Consider the following 24,643-nt stretch of genomic DNA (forward strand, 5'->3'; position numbering starts at 1 on the left):
AAAATGCTTTTGTACAATGGTATTTTTTAATGGATACATACTTTGCATGTTTTCCAACATTGTTCAGATCTGCAAGTTGGGACTCTGCTACTTGTTTAGTATAGTGCTGAAAAAGAGGCATCCTCCAAACACGATCCCCTGTCACAATGCTTGCCTAATAAAGAAAAAAAAAGTCTGATTAACCAATGTCCATGATTATAATTATGGAATATATGTACTTCAGTTTTGTTCAAAGTTTTGTCAAGTGAGTTTTGCAATTTACTTAGACATTTGAAATTTTTAGACCCCCTGTGTGCATCTGTGAACCTGCAACCCCTTTGCAAAGACATACAGTAATAAGACAGCCATAATGTTCTGTTCTTTTGAAATTACCTTAAGAATGTTTTGTGACAAAACTGCTTAGGTTTAAATTCTATAGGAGTATATAAAAATAACAGATACCATGCCATTTTACCTATAATGGGACATATTCCTTGGTAGGTATGCAATTGGAGGCATCCTCTTTTCCACTGAACCATTTTTCTAAGAAACTCCAGTGTTCAAGTTCATGCATGCCTAAACTGTCACATCTTGTGATACTATCTGCCACATTATAAGAACAAACCTAGCTCCTGAGCCCTCCCGCCCATCATTCACATCAACCTCCAAGTAAAAAATGAACTAAAATAAAAAAAATAACTGACATATATGCATTTTCAAGTAATACACAAGAACACACTTGCTTGACTTATAGGGAGCTAACAAAAGCCACAGAGTACATTGGGTATTTGAAATAAGATGAGAAATGGGCTTCAGTACTGTTAGCTTCATTAGTCTTATTTTCAGACTGTGTAACATCTATACTGGATACCAGATGATATAACAGAGACATGGTACTCGAGTGAGAAAAAAGATGTCACTATTTAAGAGATACATAAATGCATTAGACTTCCCTTTTTCAGAATAAAACCTTTTCTCTTGTTTTGAGGTACACAGTTATATACAGAATAAAATGCCACGAAATATACATAAACGTTTTTATATATTTTATTTTGTACACAAGTAATGTGATGCTCATACAAAAACAGGCAATGAAAATATTCAGCATAATTACTGGAGAACCACAAAACAATACATGAACATAAAATTAGAAGATTAACCGTATGTTATGTGCTGAAATGCCTCTTTCAGGATCTACGTAAACTCTAAAAAAGATGAGCCTCATAAAACATCCCTCAGATTCACTTACCCAAATCAGGGATGGCAGCTGTTTCTCCAGAACTGGGACAAGATAAGCAAATGAAACTGCTTTCCAATATTGTACTTCTCAAAGACCAAAGTTACTTTAAATTGCCAGTTATTTTTAGCAGATATAAAGCACCATCACTTTATTATTAACAATGAAAGATGTCAATAATGTTAATTTTTGAATTATCTAGATACTTTCTAAACAGTCTTCTGGCTTTCAAATACTAAGGGGATACCATGACCAGCACTGCTGACGATGAGATAGTAGGAACTTCACCTGTTGACAAGTATCTCGACAGTTCAACTCACTGTTCCAAGTTCTGGCAAACTAGCTGGTCCTTCTCAAGCCTCCTGTGGAGAAGCCTTTTTTGACATCTTTTGGATACCTCTTTGAATGCTCCTCTAAACACCATCTTCTCTGTGAAGCCAAGATGACCACACTGTTTTAAGAGTCGCTATTAGACATATCTGTTTGAACATGTCTGCTGTTTCCCCTTAGCAGTTTTCTATCCTCAGTATGAATGACTTTGGAAGTTCAGACTGCTTCAAAACAACACTTTCTGACTGTTTCTCTCTGGAAACCTGCTGTATTCTCAACTTATCTCCTTTCTTTAATGAAGACAGACTTATTTTGTATTTAATTAAATCAGACCCAATATTAAGACTAGTTTTGCTGCAGTCCATCTTGCACAGCAATTTATTTCTTGGGTGACAACTGAGAGACGTCTATATGAATTCTGTTAGCATAGCCCATCAGTAGCTGAGAAGTTGAAGGACCAACACCTTGTAGCACTGCACTTCTACATTCCAAAGGAGAGAATTATGAATCGGCACTAACAGTTACTGTTTGTGCTGTGCATTACTTTTCCTTTAGAATCTTGACAGCCTGTACAGTCAGACTACCATTAAGACTACAGATAATGAACCTTCCACTCTTCCAAAAACCTGATCATATCCTTGCAGAAGAATACAGGGACCTAATGAAATGATGAAATCAACAAGGAAAGAAAGGCAGTTTTGTTGGAAAAGAATTCATCCTCAAACCTTAAGTACCTTCATTTCGTGTTCATCCTCAAACCTTAAGTACCTTCATTTCGTGTACCCCGGTTTCAGAAAATTTCATCAAGACAATGCTAATATACACAGACTACATTTTATATACCATGTAGAAAGACAAGTTAACAAATAAAAAGACTTGCTGCATAGATCCCAAGGTAAAAACAGTGCCCACTCTTTGCATATACACTAATGCTAGGACTAGGAAAAAAGGACAGTGCAGAATTCTCAGAACATGGAAACATTCCTACCACTGGGCTAGACCATGGTTTGACAGGCTCTCCTGTAGTAGAAGGAAGCAGCAGTCTACAAAAAAAAAAAAAAAAAAAGCCAAGCAAGAGGCACAGAGAAAAAGTGGACTTGTGTGGATAACAGTGAGATTATGTACTGCTTTTACTATGCAACACACCCAACCTTTCCAAAGGACATATAAATGTAGAAAGAGACACTTCTGGGTACACTGTGGGTGCTGCAAAGAACAATCTTGACAAGCATCAATGATTAAAGTAATACTAATTTCATGAATTTTAATTGTGCACAGACTTAGGAATGAGGTCCAGCCCTGTCAAGGTATTAGAAACTCTAAATGTTCAGATAGATATAAAGAAAATTAACACTATACAATATTACCAGGTATGGAATATCATACCATAGTACACTGATCGTAACTCTACTCACAACATCTGTTTACCTGGAAAACTCAGAAAACTTCAAAATAGTGAACACAAGTCGAATACAATCCTGATATTGAAATAAGCATTGTTTTCTCTTTACTTCTTGGTTTTCCTGGAAATCATTAAGAAATCATCTCTTGGAGTGCTGCTGTGATAAGCATTATTTGCAGCACGTCTGAACGTCTTTACTGTGGCCAAGATAACATATTACAAAACTCCCCTTGTTTGCACCTCACAACTCAAGTTTGTGTATTCTTGCCACTTCTTTCCTTAAATAATCAGACACTATCGGTTTATCAGCCATGAAGAACAAACTCTGATGTGCAATCTCTTCTTTGAATTAAAGGCATAGCTGTACGTCTTTCCTCAAAGCAGTTTTCTGCTATGGCTAATCTAGTTATTTATGAAACACCTGTTTTTCTGGATCATCTTAGAACCATGGTAAAATCCTTTATCAGTCACAGGCAACTGTAAAACTATCAATTTGGCTTCCAGTTAATCACCAAGCAAATCCTTTTGCTGCTGTATTATATGAAAGATTTGGCAATAGCACCATGACTCTCCTTGCCTGGCTTATACTTCAGAATAAGCCATACTACTATGTTATTTGCAATCTTGGTGGTGCCTCAAGCAAAGACTAATCCACTATGTCCAATTTCTGCAATGGCTTGTGGTCACGTTCCACTTCCACTATTCATGGAACTTGTCACAAGCTTGTATTATGGCTATCATTTTTCTATCTCTGTACATCTTTTGTAACATATGAAATGTGTTGACTTTCTTACATAAACAATACACCAGTTTCATTCGGCTTGGTATCTGCTTGTAATGTAAGTGACCTATGCACATTAGCATAATTCAGTGTGGTTATTGGGGTGCTAAGTAAAAAAAAAGATAAAACGTGATGTATTTTTTTCTCTTTCTTGTTTTAGAATGTTGGCATATAAAGTTATATTTAAGTTCTGTTGAATCTGTAATGTGTACTTCCCATAAACTGAGAATGTGTGACCTTTTCTCTGTAAATGAGAACAAAATACTTGTGAATGAAGTGAAAAGTGAAAGTTTCTGCAGTTTCACAGGATGGATTTAATTGCTTGTAATTAAGTCACAAAAGGGTTTGGAGTCAGGAAGACAAGGGGCCATAAGATGCAAACAAAAGACTTTTCAAAGGAAGCAATTGTTTAGAAGTCAAACAAGACAGTTTTCTATTATATCTGGGGTTCTGACTGGAAACAAAACATTAACTGTTTAGTTTGTCTTGCTTCTATCATGTGGGGAAAAGAAGCAATGCAATTCGTTGTAACCCCCCCCCCCCCCAGATTTTTACAGGAACTGAACAATAAGCCAAGATATAATTATGAAACTGGTGTAAAGCCAGTCTAGTCTTTACTTGGGACACATTTATGAAGGTTTGCTGTCTGACTACTTTCCTGTACAATTAACTTAGAGCAGTTAGGTTCAGTATTTCTAAAGTCAGAAACAGTTAGGGTATTTATTTAGTTGATCAGATTGTTCTTTAAATATTTTGTGTTGCATGACTATTATTTTATATTCTTTACAATGCTTAGCTTCTGCATATTTAACCTTTATCAGCACCATTTTATTATCTAAGTAAAGTTTTGCTTATTCATTTTTAAGATTTTGTATGTGGTATTTCTTATTTACTTTCTGAAAAGGTGTCACTATTTAGTACTGCATGCTCACAAATTTGTGGTAACCACATTCAGAAGCCAGATTGCTTGAACACATTACCAGTGAGCTATTACTTTTTATCATTTATGTTTAGTTAACTCAAGAGTGCTTACGTACCTGGTGTGTGCTTGGTCTCCAGCCATATCTAGAGTGGTGGCAGTAAAACAGTGCCAAGAAGAAAAGTCTGGGGAACTGGAGAGTCCAACTAGCCCTTCCCTGAGCAATAGGTATGCCAAGAAGAAAGCAGAGGGAATTGGAGAGTCCTACCAGCCTTTCCCTTGAGCATCAGGTGTGCCAAGAAGAAAGCAGTGGGAACTGGGGAGTCCCATCAGCTTTTCCTCTGAGCAAAATGTATGTTGATTTATGAAAACAATTTACTTAAAAAGAGGTTACTATGAATACTGGGCAATGGAAGGCAATGAGGTTCACAGAGAGAAGCCTGGGGGTGTGGGCCAGACTCAGCTCTGCAAGAAATCATTGTGTATTCCTAGTCTGGGTGTGGATGTTTGAAACCTGTACTCAGTACAGCAGTGCATGCTTCCTCTCTGGTCTTGGGAACAGGTTGCATATGTTAAAATGGTTACTGAATTAGATTTTTGTGCACTTTTCTTCATTTTAACATACTGGGTACCAATGGTGTGACCCAAAAATTATCCCTCTGATAGCTATCAAATTTACCTGGGGCAGTGGAAGAAATCCAAAGATCATATCCTGCCCTCACATACCTGTGTGATACACTGGTGGGAATCAAGCCCTATCTAGTTCTCATTGGGTCATTACATATGGGTAAAGCCAGTAGTATCATCCATGACATACACTTCTTTCATTAACTGTTTTAACTAATTCAAAGCTTTTCTATTACTCTGTACTCTACAGCCATTCCATATCTTGCTTACACAATTTTCTTAATGTCCTACATACTTCTGACATGTTCATAATACACTTCAATAGGCATTGTCATTGTACCAAACAATCTCATGAAAGCTTATTTATCCACTATCTATTCACTACAGAAGGCCTATGTAGTACTGCTATGCAGTGCTAATCATCCAGTTTTTGAGCTTTAAGCATGACATACACACATCTTATTTCTAACTCTGTTTTTCACTTTTGTTTGGCTTGAGTTTTCAACTTTCCAATAACTGCATCTGCTATCACACTCTTCTTTGGTATGAATCCACAATAGCATGCCATCAATAACACCACCACCTTCCAAGCCCCTGGACAATTTCTGCAGCACCACTACTGAAACACTTCAAATGCTGATGAAATACGAAACTAAACTCTGAGACATCTGCACCTTCCACTGGATGAATTAAAAGTACACAATTTGGAATTTTCTCATCAAGTCTGACATGATAAAATCTCTGGTTAGAAACAAACAAAAGAAAACTATTCGCTTCTGGGACAGCAGAAATCAGTGCATTAACAACACAAAACATGTAATACTGTTTTACAGCTCTGTTAAAGCACACAATACTGTTTTACAGCTTTACTGAGACCTTGTGGAATAATACAAATACATATTTCATCTGGCTGGCTGATATCAATAACAATGCTGCTGACCCATTCGGTGGGTAGGTTTCTTTCTTAGTCAAAGCATGTATTCCTTTCTGTCTAAATTCTTTTCATTCTACACTTTAGAGCTACTGAAATGTTTCTTGGAGAGTAAACTACAGATAGCATTGTAAGATCTAATAAAATATGATAAATTTAATTTATAAAACATCCTTATAATTAGCAGTCTAAGGTACAACATGGGCTCACAATACATTAACAGAAAATAAAACATACCACAATAATATTTGCTATTATTTTGTTAAGCAGTATGCAAGTTTGCATTTTAACAATTTTCATTCCCTCAAACATTACATTAGCTACTTAATTTCTGCCTTCTCTTAAATATCAGTCCTTCACTTGAACATTATTCTGCGCGTAATGTCCCCAAAAATTCATTTTTACTTCTATGAAAATTGCTTCTTTCATTTCTTAACAATTCCAATATCCAGAACTTCATGTTCATTTCTATTTTCTAGTAAGTTATTTTTTTGGCAACCAACAACATTAAGGTGCATTGGTCACTTTCAGAAGCACATCTGTTTTACAACTAATTTAATTTCATGTTATTTTTAAAACAAAAAATAAGCACTCGGATAGCCGTTTTACCCGAACAAAATTTTAATTAGACACAGCAAACACTCCAAATTAACGCTGAAACACTAGTACACAGTACGTTTTCGTCCGTGACTTCCTGAGGAAGTCACGGACGAAAACGTACTGTGTACTGGTGTTTCAGTGTTAATTTTGAGTGTTTGCTGCGTCTAATTAAAATTTTGTTAGAATAAAACGGCTATCCGGGTGCTTATTTTTTGTTTTAGTTTTGTTATGTTTTGGCACCTTTTCCTCCTTTTGGAATTGTATTCATGTTGTTTTCTCATCTTATAAGGGATTTTGCAAAAAATGAAGATTACAGTGTAATATTTGATTTCTTTAGATTCAAGTGTTGTACAACTCCACTCACAAATTTCTGACATGGTAGATACTGTCCAGTGATTTGCATATGACTACAACACGTTCTTGGTAAGCAGAAACAACTTGCCCATTTAGTGGAAGAGATACTTACTTACATTGTGGTTGACTACTACATTATCTTGTGCTAATTCTCAATACAAGGTGTACCACATGCAAAACACTAGTTGACAACCTGTCTTTCTGCAAAGTAAGAAATTATTACTGATACATTTAGAATGAAAATACAGTAGTCTATACATTAATTTAGGAAGTAACTTATTGTGGATTTGTTCTTTCATTATGTCATGGCAGGGATGTTCGTTTTTGGAAAAAAAAAAATCCAGAGGGGCATCCTTATCAACAAAATAAAATGTAAAACCATCATATTTTCTGCATCAAACTGTATAATTTGGTATTGTATACAGTAAAGAGGTTATATCCAACTCTAAACTTTTGTTATTTACACTTGCTTCAGAACATGACCAATACAATTCAAGTTTAGGAAGGTCTTACTAACTCTTGGCAATTCAGATCATATATCCCCAGCTCAACATATAAATTTCCTTAGTTACAAGTTACAACCATTAGCCCCACCCACCCCCCATTTCCATCAAAGTTCTCTTTAGAGAATATTTAAAGTCTGCTAACTCTTTTTCATTACCAGAACATACTCCCATCTGCCTCTCTCTTCACCATCACACCTCCAACATTTGCTATCTACCTCAGGAAAATCCTTTGTAGTCTACTTAGGGTATAAAAATACCTGTGTAAACATGTCCATGCAAAACCCCTCAGCTTTCAGAACTATGTTGTGTAGTTGGAAGCGTTACAGATTTCTTCCTAATATTCCTTTCTAAATTGCCTTTCTTTACCCAGTCTTTTCTAACCTCTTCTGACTGACTGTTATAGTTATCATGCAGTATTAAATGCCTTAATTATCCGTAAAATACCAGATTTCACTTGAAAACAGCTGCACACGCTGCACCAATAATTTGTGATAATCATTTTCCATAGCTAATTTTTTATCTGACAATCTTTCTTCACACATTGCCATTTATTTGATCCCCTAGGAACATTTGTGATTTCTTGATCTTAGTTTCATTTTTTTATATAAATTTACTCGCATCAAACCTTCGTAATTTTAAATTTTGATAAGTTTAAGGCTAAAATGGTTCTGTGTTATGATACAAAATCTTTTGTCTGGTCTCCACCCATATAGTTAGGTACGTGTCTTGGGTTCTTCTTATAATTTATGTGGAAGGTACAAGTATGCTGTAAAGGCTAAAGGGTAGGAGGCAACCATCTTTATTCTGCTGCTGACTCACCTAAAAAGGTGAGGGGGGAATCTCTTCCTGTAAGGATTACTCTGTACCATCCTGAGGTGTAAGCTTACCATAGCAGGGACCCATGGATCCCTATTGAAATGTTGACATTCGTTAATGCTGGGTGGTGACACACCAAATCCCACCCACCAAAATGCAGGAGAAAAGCAAATATACATCACTGTTCTCCTTTAAACTTCTTTTTTGCAGGTATGCAAGCCCCCATGCACTCCCAATGACCACCCATAATTAAACATACTAGCTCCAATATCGCCATACCTTGAAGAAAACAGAATATTCAAAGAAATGACTTAGTATATGTAAATAAGGTAATGTAAGGAACTCTCACTCGCCCACAAACTAGTAAACCATCCACTAAATGTCCCATCCCTCCAGAATCAACTCCAACCCTATCACACCACCAGACCACTAAGATCCAGCAACAAAATCACTTGCAGTTCACTAAAGCCAATAACTCTGCTGGTGAAACACTATTCTCTAGTGCCATAGCCAAATTATGGAACTCCCACCCACAATTACCTCTGTACCATCATGCACCCACTTCAAAACCTTACTAAAAGCGCACCTAAATACATGCTGGCTATGCCCCTGCACCTCCCACTCTAATATCACCTACCTCATCCAACCACTACATTCTTTCCACCCCACTAACTACCTTGATTATAGCAAGCTCAGATGCTCATAAGCCTAGTACTAATTATACAGCAGGAACTTCTTCTTGTAACATTTGTTAATGTCTGTTATGTACTTCACAGATAAAGATTCTAGTTGTCTACTGATGTACTATGTTCTTCATCTGTAAATATGTTTGTAATTAATTGCCATCTTAAATTGTTAATCGCTATGTAATCCAATGTAACTACTGTCTGTTTATTTTAACTGTGGAGCTTTTCTCCCCAGGCCTCCGCTGAAAATGGACCTACGTCCAGTTGGACACTCCCGGTCAACAAATGTAAATAAATAAATAAATAAATAAGTCTTTTTTTTCTGCAATTCAGTCTTAACATTACAGGACTTATACTAAAGCAGGAACCACCCTATGCAAGATATTAAGGGATGTGCATAGGCTTAGGCCTATAGGTGGGACTTGCGTACTAATGCAGGATTCAGCCACAATAAGGATGCTAATGCAGCAAACCTGCTTGTGACGCTCACATTACAATCATAATGAAGACCTGGTTAAACTCAACTCTAGCCCTCACTTACAGGCTGCAATTCCATAAGGTCATTCTGTTTTGCAGTGATCAGGTGGAGAGGTTTGTTGGGGAGCTCAGTTTTTCTCTCTTTTAGATAGATACTGAAGGTGGTCCATGCTTCCCACTGGAAGCATGATTCTTACAACTTTCCCCAGTGGTACGAACAAACATCAGATCACTATTTACCCACCTTCCAACCAGTGATGTAAGGATATTACTGTAAAAGTTTGCTCATTTTGGCACCGATTTTGAGGACTGCATATTCATAATCAAATCTATCACCTAAGAGTGAGTGACATAAGAAAATCTGCACAAATCAAAATTGGGGACTTCATGCAAGCGTCCCTCAAAGAGCCTACTGGAAGTACTGTGAAGGTACCTTGCTGGAGTTCATGCATTCCCACTCTGGTTTTCAAATGGCCTGCCTTTTAACCTCTTGGGGTACACAAAGACTGTAGTTAGTATATGTTTGGATGCATGTGTGCATGTATACAAGCAAGGGAGGGCAGTGGGGGGGGGGGTTCCTCACACAAAAATGCAATTTTATACTTCTTTAGAAATTAAGCTACATACATTTTTTCCTCATCTGGTCAAAGCTTCAGTGAATTCATATAGGTCTAGCAATGTTGAGAAAAAAAAAAGTCCACGTTATACTTAGAATCTGAAACTCACTCCTGGAAAGACCAACACTATGACCATACATTAGGCCGTTCACAACTGGCATTATCCCCATTGCTACATATAGGAGTTTGTGTTTCACGTGCTAGGTCTGGGTTTCACTCTCAGTGACTAGACAGCACTAAGGGACTAAGCATCAGCAGTCAGGTCTTCCTTTTTTTGAAGTGAAGGTTACAGCCTAAATTAAGCAATGCTGTCAATGCCATGGTGTCTTTGAGCTTAGAATACTGCAATGTCAGTATTTCTTGAGATCGGATTTTTAACCTTTCTCCAATGTGGTGTAATCTCAGAATTGGTATATATAACATGCATCAAATATAACTCCCCCTACTATCACTACGGAACAAGTCCTTAATGCTCTCTCTAAGACCAGGAACACTGCATCAATGGGCCGAGACAATACCACAGGATGCCTTCTAAATAGCATGAAATATGACCTAGCAGGGCCTCTGGAATTACTATTTAACTGTAGCCTCCAAAAAGTCTTTGTGCCTCATGAATGGAGAAAGGCAACAGTCATCCCTCTGCACAAAGGTGAGCCAACTACAGACCCATAGGTCTCACTAGTCTTGTATGTAAAGCCATGGAAAGAATCATCATGGATATGATTAACAGAGATATAGTAAACCTCCAGACACTGGACCCAACCCAGTTTGGTTAAGTCAAGGGCAGATCATGCCTACTCAACCTGGTGGACTTCTTTGAGAAGGTCACCAAAGCAATGGATGAGGACAAAATCGTTCACACTGCCTACCTTGACCTGGCCAAGGCATTTGACAATATCCCACTCAGGCATTGTTGACTAACTCAAGAGGGTTAGGTACAAACCCATATGCCACCCGGTGTATAGCCAACTGGCTCACAGACAGGACCCAAGAAGTTAAAATTGCAGAGTCCACCTCTACAAAGAAGCCAGTCACATGTGGAGTCCCTCAGGGATCAGTCCTTGGACAGCTCCTTTTACTTCTCAGAAGTCAAGGTCAGTGTCAGCATCTCTGGCTGACTAAATTTGCAGATGATTGCAAATTAGGAGCTGTCACTGAATCTCACATTAACACAAATGTTCTCCAGGAGGGGATGACATAGACAAACAATTGGTGTCAGAGCCATGGACTACAATTAAACGCCAAGAAATGCATAATAGTACCCTTTGGGAAGTTATCCATCCCTGGTAACTATCATATTGACAACACACCTCCTTAGAGGTGACCCAGTAGTCAGGGACTTAGGAACACAAACAGATAGTAATTTAGCCTTTGACCATCACATGTCTACAGTGCTGAGGAAATCATTCTATGCTGTGCAACTTATAAATGAAGGTATAGCATCCAAGTCCAAGGAAGTCATTGTTCCACTGTATTCGACATTAGTCAGACCTATCACGGAGTACAATGCCCCCTATGGTACGTACCTAACCAGGCATATCCAACTACTGGAACATCCACAGAGGTTCCTCACTAAGAGAGTACAGGGCACAAGTAGAACGTTCCATGGAGACCGCCTCAAGGTCCTATTCCTGTATTCCGTCTCTTACAGGCTTTTAAGAGGAGATCTATGCCTGGCATACAGAGCATTGTCAGACCCTCCCTGATGGACCTCCTGCATATCCAAAAAACAAACAGCACCAGGATTACCCACCTGTTCTAAAGACGTAAAGCTTGCCTGTGATATAAATAGAACCTGCTGGACAGATAGGCATGTATCCCAGAGACTACCCTGTCTATGGAACAGGCTCTCCCCATCCATGTGAAGCAGAGTTCCTCCCTAACTCAATTCAACTGCAACTTGGACAACTGGATAGGAAACAGGAAATTCATCCCTGGTTTGGCATCTATGTCTCTAATGGACACAGGTAACCTGTAAATGGTTCATCTCCCAGGCCCATGCTTAACACTTATCAAGGGTATCAGAACTTGTCAGAGATTTGGGATGCATGTCAAGGCTTAAAAAGGCTCTTGTGATCGTTAGCCTAGTAAACACCCAAGAACCTATTGTGGGGGGGGATGCAAGTGTCTTGACCCTTACAAAAACAAATCCAGTTCTTGTTTTTACCACCATTTAGGAGAAAAGCTGGTTCGATGTTTAATGTTTTGAACTTCTGAAATTCCACACTTTGGTCTATTGATCTGATCTTATGTCACTGGCCCCACTGCAATATATATCTGTCAAAACAAATGATAATCAAGACTTGCTTTGAGATAACAACACTTATTTATTTGTGTTAATAAAAATAATTACCATTTAATAACATTAATTTATTTTATAAAAAATACATTTATATTTATTTATTCTTCATTCTGGACATCTGACAATTTAGCAATTCTATAAAATTGTATTATTTAATGCATAACATATGTACTAGTGTCTATCACAGCATTTTATAAAATGTCACTTTCTTTATATTTTATTTTTTCTGTGCTCCAAACCTAGGCTTAGATTTGTTTTTAAATAACCTGAACTGCAACAGGGACTCAAACCTGAACCTTTCACTACATCTTCATATTCACCCCACCTGCAAAATGTAATCACCAACTTGTTTAGCTGATGGTCATGCCTGTAGACTAACTACAGAAGCATCTACATCCACTCCATGGATGCTACTAAGCAGACCTCTGCAGGATCACAAGAAACCAGTCACCCAGGTAGGGGAACACATAGAAATCCTTACTCTGCAATGTTGAGCTATTAAAGCAAACACTTTGATGAATACTCTGAACGTAAAGGAAAATCCATCTGAGAGTATCCTGTACTAACAGTGATGCCCACCCAGGTGAACTGAAGGAATTTCCTATAAAAACCCAAGACGGTGATATACACCTTTGACACCATCCAGGTGCTAATTTGGCAGGAGTGTCATCCTATATGAAATCACCCAGAACCTGGTATACCTAATGTGCTCAATGAAAAGGATAAGCTCCATAGAGATATGGAAACTGTTCATCTCCTTGAGGGACAGATAAAGGAACAGCCTCCTCAAGCCATATGGCAGGTTTCCATTCACATACTTGAACCTGGTTTACTCACTTTCCTCCTCTTCATGTGGCTTTGTCTTACTATTTGTTCACTTCTGGCTGCTTGCTACATACACTGTAGCCATGTACTGTAATTAAAATGTAGCACCTTATTTTAGTCTTTAGCATTGCAATGTATCACAGAAAGAGCAAGCAATGTTTAACTGCTGCTCTTTCACTAAGCTCCAGCAACCTTAAGAGTGTGAATAAAAAATTAAGTTGTTATGGGAGGTGCATGGGGCTTACCCTTTTCCAAAGCATTTCCTTATTTCTTTTAAATATTTCAGTACAGTATGCATTTGATCAAAACTGTGCGCTCCTTAAAGTACTGTTGTGATGATCCCTTATGTACTTCAATAAATACTTGTGTCTTTCTGCACTAAATAGTGTTTCAAAGGTATAGTAACTTGAAGTTACAGAATGGAACCATATTGAAGACTAGTCTGTCCCAAGATCTCTGTGGAGAAAGACTGATCTCTTACTAGAGCACCTCCTGGGTGAAAGACTGATCTCTTACTAGAGCACCTCCTGGGTGAGAACCCAAGTGCTCTACTGTGTGACCAACCATGACCATGTCCAAAATCCAGAGGCCCTTTACAAAGACAAGCTCAGAGGACAGCCCCAACCCAAGGTCAGCACAATGACTGTTGGATTTCTGCAGCTGTCCTCTTGTGCAACTTAGTTCACATCAGGTGGAACAAGTCTGTATGAAATTTTAGTTCTAACCCTTTTCTGAGAAAGGCTGGGCTCGAAATAATAAGAGATAGAGGGGTCTGAAAGTGAGATCATAAAGGACCTTCACCATAGTGAGAATCTATTTTTAATACATCATTCATCATGCCCACAGCAGACTGGTTGTATTAAAAAAAAAACAAAAAAAAACCCCACCTCTTGAAAGGGGGCGTCCACGACAATTTCTGAGCTCCTCTTTAAGGCAAGCCATCATGAACAGGCACATATCTGAACTTAGCCTGTGGCTCTAACAAGAGCATCAGCACAGCACTAAACTGCAGTGGGTTACAAGAAAACTCAGTACAGATGCTCACACAAGAGTCTTCACCACTTCCTCACTTAGCTCAGACTGAGTGTGAAAGACAGACAGAACAAGAGAGAGAGAGAGAGAGAGAGAGAGAGAGCAGAGAGATGAAAACTTCTGCTGTAGCCAACACACTAGGGGGTAAGGATATCTGAAAAGGTGGGGGTAAACAGTTGAGGGCTCTGAGTTCCAGTAGGTAAATGAATAAACGTTCTTACCAACCCTGTCTGCAGCTTTAGATTTCTTGTCAAGTGGCAAAGTGCTATGGTCTCTAGGCTCTAGCCTGGACTGAAGAAATCAAAGAGGCATCAATCCAGGAATAACTCTGTCACACAGAATCTGCCATCTTTGAAGTTGCAGAAGCAGAGTTGAAGTGCTTTGGTGCTTCCACTTTACAAATATGGTATCCTTTAAGGTCAACTCTATGGGGGGTGGGGAAGTGGATGTGAATGACCTAAGGATGTTTCTCCTTCTCAATACACCTGTTTAGATACTTCTGGGAAGAAGTAAAGTGGCCTTAGGACCACCATACAAGGCTTCAGTATGCCTTGTCTTGTGTATTATCAAAAGGACAGATCATCCTTTGGAGGCGTGGGTATTAAAATTTGGAGAAGTTACTCTTCTCGTCTGTCTTGAACAGAATGACTCTGAACCTCACACTCATTATATGATCCCGAGTGGAAATGTGCAGCCCCCAAAGTACAGTTTTGTACCTACCATAAATGTAGATGTTCGAAGATCCACATTGCTGCAGTCCTTACACTTGGGTAGTCCGCTGTCCTCGGTCGGCCCGAATATCAAAGTATTAGGCTGACGTCGGTCAAGGCGCTTAAGACTGACATCAAGACGTCAGGGTACAAATGCGCATGACCGACGTCATATCCTCAGTCTTTTCTTGCCCCAGATGTCAGAAGACCCTAAACAGAAAGGTCAAAACCAAAAGACAGCAAAAAAACAACCAACCACCCTTGTACTAACCATATGCACAATATATACAATATTCACAATATGTACAACCCAAACCACACAACCGCCTCTAACTACAGAGGGGAAGGAGGGAGGGTAAATTGGACTGCAGCAATGTGGATCTTCGAACATCTACATTTATGGTAGGTACAAAACTGTACTATGTTCTTCATCTCACATTGCTGCAGTCCTTACACTTGGGTAGAATCCCAAAGCAGAGATAAGGGAGGATGGCAAAACTATAAAGCAGTAGGAGCTGCCAAAATGCCCTGCAAAATTGCAGTGGCAAAACCAGCCCTCGATTTAGAGTAAAGTGGAAGGTGATAATGCTTAGAGAAAGTATGCACTGAACTCCAAGTAGCTGCCTCCAAAATATCTTTAGTTGCCACCCCCCTTAAAAAGCTGTAGAAGTGGCAGTAGCCCTAGTGGAATGAGGCCTAATCCCAGCTGGAATCTCCTTACCATGATGGGAATAACAGAAAGCAATACAAAACCCAATCCACTTAGAAATAGTTTGTTTTGACACAGGCTTGCCTTGAGAACCCAAAGCAAAAGAAACAAATAACTGCTGAGACTGCCTGAACCCTTTAGTTCTGCTCAAATAATATCGCAACTGCCTGTGTATATCCAAAGTGTGCAAAATCTTTTCCCCTTTATTTTGGGGGTTTGCATAAAAAGTAGGCAAATGAATAGTTTGGTTTAAAGCCACACTAGAAACCACTTTAGGCATAAAGGAAGGAATAGTACGCAAAGATACCCTATCCTTATGGAAAATTAAGAAAGGCTCAACTGCCATAAGGGCCTGTAATTCAGAAACCCTTCTTGCAGAGGTAATGGCCAACAAAAAAGCAGTCTTCCATGATAAATATTTCAACTCAGCAGTAGCTGCAGGCTCAAAAGGTTGTAGAGTGAGTTTCTCCAACACAAAATTGAGATCCCAAGCAGGAGTAGGAGCTCTCCGTGGGGGTCTTATATTCTTTGCCCCTCTAAGGAATTGCTTAAACAAAGGATGAGAAAACAATGGTGGGTCACAGTCATAGTGAGCAGAAATTGCTGCAGCATGAACCTTAATAGAAGAGAAGGACAAACCTTTGTCCAGTAACTCAGTAAGATATTGAAGAGCCACACTTAAATTAGGCTTAGAAACATCAAATTCCTTTGCCGTACTCCAAAATAAAAATCTCTTTCATTTATCTGCGTACACTTTCCTTGTACTAGGCCTTCTGGCCTCCAAAATAACATTCAAAACTTGCTGTGGAAGCTGAGGCCCTCCAGGGTTTAAAACAGAATATGCCAGGCTGTCAGGTGAAGAGAGTGAAGTTTGACATTGAGTAAATGACTGTTCTCCTGAGACAGCAGGTGTGGAATCGAAGGCAAAGGCCATGGAGGCTCCTGCACCAGACTTCTCAGTAATGGGTACCAGTGCTGTCGAGGCCAATCTGGAGCTATTAAAATCATCTTTGGCTTGTCCTGTCTGACCTTCAGGAGTACCTTTGGGAGGAGAGGCAGAGGTGGAAAGGCATACACATGAAGATTGTTCCAATTGAATGAAAGAGCATCCACTTTCCAAGCTGTGGGATGAAACCTTTTGTGCAAAACTTTGGCAGCTGGTAGTTTAGTGGAGAAGCGAACAGATCTATGTCTGGAGTTCCCCATAACACTGTCAATCTCTGAAATACATGAGGATCCAATTTCCACTCGTGGGGATCCATAATTTGCCTGCTCAACACATCTGCTAAGGAGTTCTGTGCTCCCGGCAGAAACCTTGCCTGAAGATTTAGCTGTAAACTGAGAGCAGTCTCCCACAAAATCATTGCTTGTCTGCATAGAGGATAAGAATGTGTTCCCCCTTGCTTGTTGATGTACCACATGACAGTTGTGTTGTCTGTTAGAACCAACACCTGCCCTGGAAGAAGTAAATCCTTGAAAGCTATTAATGCAAATTGGACTGCTAACATCTCCTTCAAGTTGATATGTAGATGTTGAAGTCTGGCAGGCCACGTGTCTTGTACCCACTTTCCATTTAGATGAGCTCCCCAAGCTTTGTCTGAGGCATCTGTCGTTAGAATCTGACTCGCCTCTGGCCGGGTCACAGAGAGTCCCTTGTTTAGGTGACATTCCTGAGCCCAACACAAAAATTCCTTTTGAATGCAAGGTATTATCTGAATGACAGTGTCCATATCTTGGCAGTGCTGTGTCCATACATTTTGAGATACCATTGTAGCTTCCTCATATGCAGTTTGGCATTGGGAAGCACCAGAATATAAGATGCCATGAACCCCAAGGCTTGAAGGACTGTCCTTGCAGTCAGCCTGGACTGATGAGACAATTGATGGAAGTAAAGAGAAAGATTCTTTTGTTTGTCCGGGGTCAAAAGGCCATCTGGGATGCTGTATTCAGTCTCACACCCAGAAAGCACATGTCCTGAGAGGGTACTAGACTGGACTTTATTTCGTTCACAGAATACCCCAGGCATCTTAGCACTGCTATCACATATTGCAAATGATGAAGAAGTTCGTCCTTTCCTTGGGCCAGAATCAGGCAATCGTCCAAATAAGGATAGATCTGTATTCCTCTTAGCCTGAAGAAAGCTATCACCGGAGCCAGAACCTTCGTGAACACTCTGGGCGCAGTAGATAAGCCAAAGGGCAATGCAGAGAACTGATAATGAGAAGTCCCAGCCCGAAAACGCAGATACTTCCTGCAACTTAGCCTGATAGGAACATGAAGGTAAGCCTCCTTGAGATCCAGAGTCACCATCCAGTGATCTTTGCCCAGCAGAGGTAAAAGCTGTTGTAACGTCAACATTTTGAACTTGGGAATGTCCAGATAAGTGTTGAGGATAGATAAATCCAAAATTGGTCTCCACGTGTTCCCCTTCTTTGGTACTAGGAACAGGCAAGAATAAAATCCTAGGCCCACTTCTGGCAGAGGGACCGGTTGTATGGCCCCTATTTGGAGCAGCAGAGAAATTTGTTTGTGAGCCTCTAGTCTTTGCTGAGGAGGAACGTCCGGCATGCCTTTGAAAGGAGGCAAGGTATGGAAATAAAACCTGTAACCTTGGTGTATGATATCCAATACCCATCTGTCTTGGGTAATCAAACTCCAATTTTCCCTGAAGAGTGCCAACTTTCCTCCCAAAGGTGCTGCCAGGCAAGAAGGATCTGGCAGCTGAAAAGGTAGGTCATTGGGCCTGTTTACGAAAGGACTGGCCCCTGCCCTCACCTGAAGATTGTGCAGGAGAACTCCCTGTTCTAGGTCTGAAGGAGCTCTGAGCTCTGCCCCTACCACGTCTAGATCTACCCCTAGACTGTGAATCATAAGAAGGGTATGTCCACCCCTTAGCAGGCCAATTCCTACTAAACTTCGGAGGCTGGACTTGCAAAAAATCTTTAACAGTCTGCATAGACTTAGCCTTGTCTTCCATTTTCTTCAAGACTGACTCCACAGGTGAACCAAACAACACATCAGACTGTAAAGGAGCATCCAAAATCCTTGTCTTAACATGTTCAGATAAATTCTGATCCCTCAGCCAGGCGTGCCTGCGAAGAACTGACCCAGTGGCAGCCACCCTAGACAAGGCCTGTATAGCATCAAAAACCACATTGTAAAGAATGCTTACCCACCTGTTCAGAGACATGTACCAAATCTTGTAATTCCTTACACTCAATGCCTTCCGCCAGAGCATCTACCTTAGACTTCAGTTGAGAAAGAAGATAGTTTTGATATTTCAACATGTGAAACTGGCAATTCAAAGCCCTCATAGCTAAGGTGGAAGAAGTATAGACTTTCTTTCCCCATCTATCCAAAGCTCTGGCCTCTTTATCTGGAGGAACCGGATTGTTTACAACAGAGGCCTTGACACCCTTAGGTCCCTGACTAACAGTTTCTGGGTCCGCCCTAGGACTCTTATAAAGATATTTATGAGCCTCAGGCACCCTATAATACCTATCCGGTTTAACAGGAGCAGGAGGCAAAGAATCAGGATTAAGTGAAGCCTCCGCAAACACATCTTCCACAACATCCAGAACAGGAGGTATAGCCAAAGGCCTATGCTGGGGTAAAAGCAAAAATTCCCTAAGCCTTTTCCTGGAATCAGAGAAGTCCTGACCTTCCCACTTAAAATGCTCCCTCATGGAATGAAGAGTCTCTGTAGAAGAAAAATCCTCTGGAGGAGAAGCAGAAGGAGTGGAATGATCTGCATCAGAATCAGAATAAGGAGAGTACTCCTGCAAGTCTTCAGGCGAAGACTCTGAAACATCTGTAGCCTGCTCAAAACTCCCCAACTCTGGTTCCACCCTAGGCCTCTTATCTGGAGGGGGCAAAGAACCTCTAATCAAAGTAATTAAATCTTCTGCCATTTTAAGCATGTGCTTCTTGGGCACAGATCCTGAAGAACTAGGAGTGACACCAACAGAAGCTAAACCTGGCCTGCCTCTGGGAGAAGCCTTAGAAACAGAAGGAGAGGGCCTAACCACCCTAGGAAGGGAGGGGAGTACAGTAACCTGAGAAGCCCCTTCAGCCTGACCTGCCTCCTGAGAGGCCACATCCTGCAATAACAAAGTCTCCCACTGGGACTCCAGAGAAGCCTCCGGCGGAACCACCGGTTCCACTGACGCCTCTAAAGAACCGGCGTCCGCACGGACGACTCTTCTTGCCTGGGTTTAGCTGCCTTGTCTTTGCGCTTCTGCGAAGAAGCGGGCGCCGGAGCAACCGACGGCATCTTATAATTGCACCACTTCCCAAAGACCAACCTGGCACAATCTAACCTTCGCTTAATAGTGCTTATTGAACCTAGCACAAAAGCGACACCCAACAACGCCGTGCTCAGGCCCCAAACAAGGAATACACAAAGTATGATAATCTCTATGCGTATCTGTTTCCCACAAGAAATACAGTTATTCACTTTTTCTGACATCCGTAAACCACTGAGGCAAGAAAAACTAAAATATTCCCAACGGGTACTTAGCCAACTTTGACTCGGTCTGAAACTCCGAATTCGAAAAATTTCAGAACGCCGAACGGCACTTGCAACGCTGCTTCTGCATCGGACCATGCGGCAAAAAAGACTGAGGATATGACGTCGGTCATGCGCATTTGTACCCTGACGTCCTGATGTCAGTCTTAAGCGCCTTGACCGACGTCAGCCTAATACTTTGATATTCGGGCCGACCGAGGACAGCGGACTACCCAAGTGTAAGGACTGCAGCAATGTGAGATGAAGAACATCCCCAGCAGCTCCAGAGGTCAGCCTTTTAGTGGACCTTTTGAAGGGACAATTGTGTGATTCACTAGTGATGACCTTTGGGTGACAGCAATAAGGCACTCAGAATTTTTAGTCATGGTGTAGGAACATCCAGTGGACCACCTCAACCAAGATAATCAGGGCTGCAGGGCTGAAAAGAAGACCCAGGGAGGAGAGCTCTCACCTTGACTACCATTGACCCATGGCTGTGTTACTCTGGAAAATGTTCTGTAGTAGGCTGACTGCCAGAGTAGTCTGGATGGTCAGCCAGTTGTTGGGTAATGTTGCTCGTCTTGTGTAACTAGTTAGACAAAGAGGCTTGGGTGCTCGTTTACATACTTTATTACATACAAACACATCAGGATTGATAGCAGCAACATAAAATATAAACAAACTAATTGACTGACTACTACACATACATACATGCTTACATCTCTGCAGCTCACTACAAAATGGCAGTCTTGCTTGCACATGCTCAGTATTTATATACATGTGCTAGCTCACTGGAAAGCTTCTTAAAGATACATACACACAGTGATCTACAAGTAATGCCTACACCTAGGATACATACTCTACGGTAAGAGCTGGGGGTGCAGTTCTTCTGGACCTTTGTTATTCACTGAAATGAAAAACAGAGTGTGGCTTCACTAGTTGGGAATAAGTTCAATACTTGCTCGAACAAGACAACAGTTTCTGAAACAGAAACGTAAAAGAACTTAACTAAGGCCTATCTTCCATATCCTGGTTCCCCTGATGATGTTTCAGCAGAGACCCAAGGCTTCCAAAAGACTATTTTGCCAATTCTCATTTGAGGAACCTTTAACTACCATGCTCCAAGTAGTGAAGCAGGCCATGTGTTTCTCTCCATGTTGTCTGGGGTGGATGGGTTGAATTGCTGGCACTTACTGCAGTAGTTTCACATTGTGCCCTTCTCCAAGGAAGCACATGCCATGCAGATGCAGTTCCTGACGCATTAGCTGTAGACCACATGATACTTAGAAGATTTGCTTTCAGGCAGTGAATGTGAGAAGATGCCAATAACATACATTAGGCTGAAAATCTGAACTTTGCACAAAACAGAAAGGAAATAATGACTTCAGGGAGTTGACAAGTTCACGTAGTGCAGTATACTCATTACACTAACTGCTGGAATAGGATTACAAGAAAGCTTCTGATGAAAAAAATGACAAAACAGAATGGAAAAGAGGAAGAATGCAATAGAAGACCTAGCAAGGAGGGATTCTGATGCTGGAACAAACATTTCCCATGGTGGGAGAATGTTCTTATTTTCAGACTTAATAAATCACGTTTGCATACTTAAAGTTTATAGGCAGACAGTCAAAAAAGTTAATCTAAAAATGCAGAAATTCTAATTGGCTGGATTCCTAAACAGATTTATATAAAGCCACTGTTAATTATCTAGCAACCTCCTCAGTTTACGTTGTCCCACATGTGCTGTAAGACTCGTTCTTTTAACATACAATTGGATTTGCTAACGTAGAAACTTGCACATCTCATACACTTGGCTAAATATATCAAGATCTTGGTTCTATACTCAGCAAAATTACAGAAACAATAGGTTCTATGGTTAACCGGGTGCTAAAAAAATAGATTTATCTATAAATTTGCACCCATTGCAACTCCCACAAGGAAAGGGACCTGTCCTCTTGGACTGATAACAATACAGTGTACAAGATGAGGTGAACTCATTGCAAAGTAGTCTCTTCAAATTCGGTGCATTCCTATAACTGAACAAGGGTGTGGGACCCACTACTGTCTTGATCTTATCATCGGAATGCAGTACCTTCCAATTGTTCAAGATCATTCTCCTACTCCTTGCCATATCGCTGCTGTACTTCAACATGGCCCTAGGATGAACATCTGATGTAGAAGCTGATTCTCCAAGTTCACATAAGGTAATATTATTATTAACCTCTTGATTGGTTCTAAACTAAGGTTTGGCTCTCTTAATATATTTAGCCAAGTGTACGAGATGTGCAAGTTTCTACATCGGCGAAACCAATCGTAAAGCTGAGGCTTTGCATAATGCATTGGCTCAGCATGTAAAGAATTTTTCTGGTCATGGCTTTATTGTTATGGTACTGGATGTTTTGACCTTAACTATGAGAGGGGGTGATATCCGTTTGATGACTGAACAAAGCGAGGTCAATTGGATAGCTGATTTACATGCAGACAGAGCACCGGGACTGAACATAATGGTTCCATTGAAGCCGGTCTTATGGGGACATAGACTGAAAAGATGATTCTGATTGTTTCATCATATTCTTCCCTGTTAGTGAATGGGATAGTGTCTTAAGTGGGTGTGCATGTGTAATGTGATTTGATTGGTTGTTTTAACCTTTTAAAATGTGACCAATGCAGTTTTATTTTATGGATCTGATGATGAGTTTAACTCAAAAACGCTCATCCCTTGTTTTTATGTATTAAAGGAGTTTCATACAATTGCCATGGTACACCGTCTGGGTTTTAGTGTTCTTTGTGCTTTTGGATTTTATTCGTTCTACCTTACTGGTCCTTTGGTTCTTCTGTGCCTGGTTTTACTTGTTTGAATTTTAAAGCAAGTGTTAAAAAAAATGAAAACACTGCTGGTGTTCAAAACTTGAAAGACCACCTTTAATCCAAAACACAGGCACAAATAATACTACATGGTCAGCACAGCATTTACATTCTCCTGTCTGAACGGTAGAAAATCATCATGATGTACTTGATATAACACTGGGGTATGGCACCTGAAACATTACTGTTGAGCTGCCCAAATCACCACCTTCTGTGGAATATTTAGTTGTATGCAAACTTGTTTAACTACTTGTGTCTGTTTCTAAACAAGAAGGTGTCCTGCTTTTCTTTCTGCACTCCGAAAAACGTTGCTTTCTATCAAGTATAAATTTTAAGAAGGGTCTAATCAAGTGGACTTATTAAAATGGTCAATTCTAAAAAGAGAAAGCAGTTAAGTGTTACTCAATGGATATTTAGTGTTATACAATAACATGGAGTAGGTCTGGGACATGAATTCAACATCCTGCAGTTGAACTCTGCTTCTCAACAAAGAAAGGAGTTTGAATTAGAACTCAAGTATCTAATTTCTGTATGTCAGACTCCCACCATGCAGGGGACTTTGCCTTTACATTGTTTAATTAAATACTCACATCCAAAGCTGATGTACTTCAGGGATAAGGGAATTCCCAAAAGCATCCTCCGATGAACAGGGTTCATTTTACACTCCTCATCTAAATGTCACTGATGAACATAACAGCTCTTAACTGGTTCAAAATGTTTGGACATTATATTTTTGAGACAACACTCTGTCTCTAATCAATTTTCTCCCTTCGGATAAAAATAGTTTTAAAACAGCAGCTTTTATTTGTGACAGTAGGCTACTAAAACTTCTATAGGACTGGAATGCACATTTCAGCCAATTCTAATTGGTGGTATTAGGGTAAGGACCTCTGCAAAAGGAAACATATGTATTACAGAATCTACATTACTTGCAGCATATCCTCCAAGATGATTCTTTCTACTGTTTAGACTTTCAGTCTTAACCAAAACAATAGTGTAGGCCACTAAAGCAGAGTTGTTAAGACCATCTGACTCACTATACTACATCAGTCTAGTCCACAGCGATACAAGCTGATGGTTTCCAAACTGTGCTATCACCACATCAGCTCGATAAAACTAATGATCCACTGTGCTTATCCAAGCAGTAAAAGTTATACCTGCTGCAGGTGAGTCCACAGCCAGTCTGAATTTGTAAAGACACCAGTCGCAGCTGATCCCAGGGCTACATCCATGGCACCTACGGAACACCAAAGCAAATAAGGGCAAATCAGTTTTCTCATTCTCTACAGAATTATAAAGAAAACATAAAAATGTATTTGACGTATGGAAAATATGCCCACATTTCTTTTTTTACACATTTTACAACGTACTTATGCACATACAGAAAGGGATACTGTGTATTTAGACGGTCTCTTTTACTAAAGCAGCCAC

The 24,643-nt window shown here is 40.1% G+C and overlaps 1 protein-coding gene across 4 annotated transcripts in view; it reads right to left on the bottom strand.

Annotated features, from left to right (window-relative positions):
- Window positions 1-24,643, bottom strand: part of LAP3 (leucine aminopeptidase 3) — a 528,883-nt gene that overhangs the window by 100,005 nt on the left and 404,235 nt on the right. For 3 of the 4 annotated variants that reach the window (XM_044062186.1, XM_044062189.1, XM_044062188.1), the window contains exons 11-12: window positions 24,370-24,449; window positions 42-154 (exon numbers count right to left, since the gene is read on the bottom strand). In XM_044062186.1, the coding sequence (XP_043918121.1) occupies window positions 42-154; window positions 24,370-24,449 (193 nt within the window). The remainder of the gene's footprint in view (window positions 1-41; window positions 155-24,369; window positions 24,450-24,643) is intronic. The other variant, XR_006363611.1, reaches the window with a different exon arrangement.

The sequence above is a fragment of the Protopterus annectens genome, chromosome 2.part1 (genome assembly GCF_019279795.1).
Source record: "Protopterus annectens isolate FY-2018-M chromosome 2.part1, PAN1.0, whole genome shotgun sequence".
NCBI lineage: Eukaryota > Metazoa > Chordata > Ceratodontiformes > Protopteridae > Protopterus > Protopterus annectens.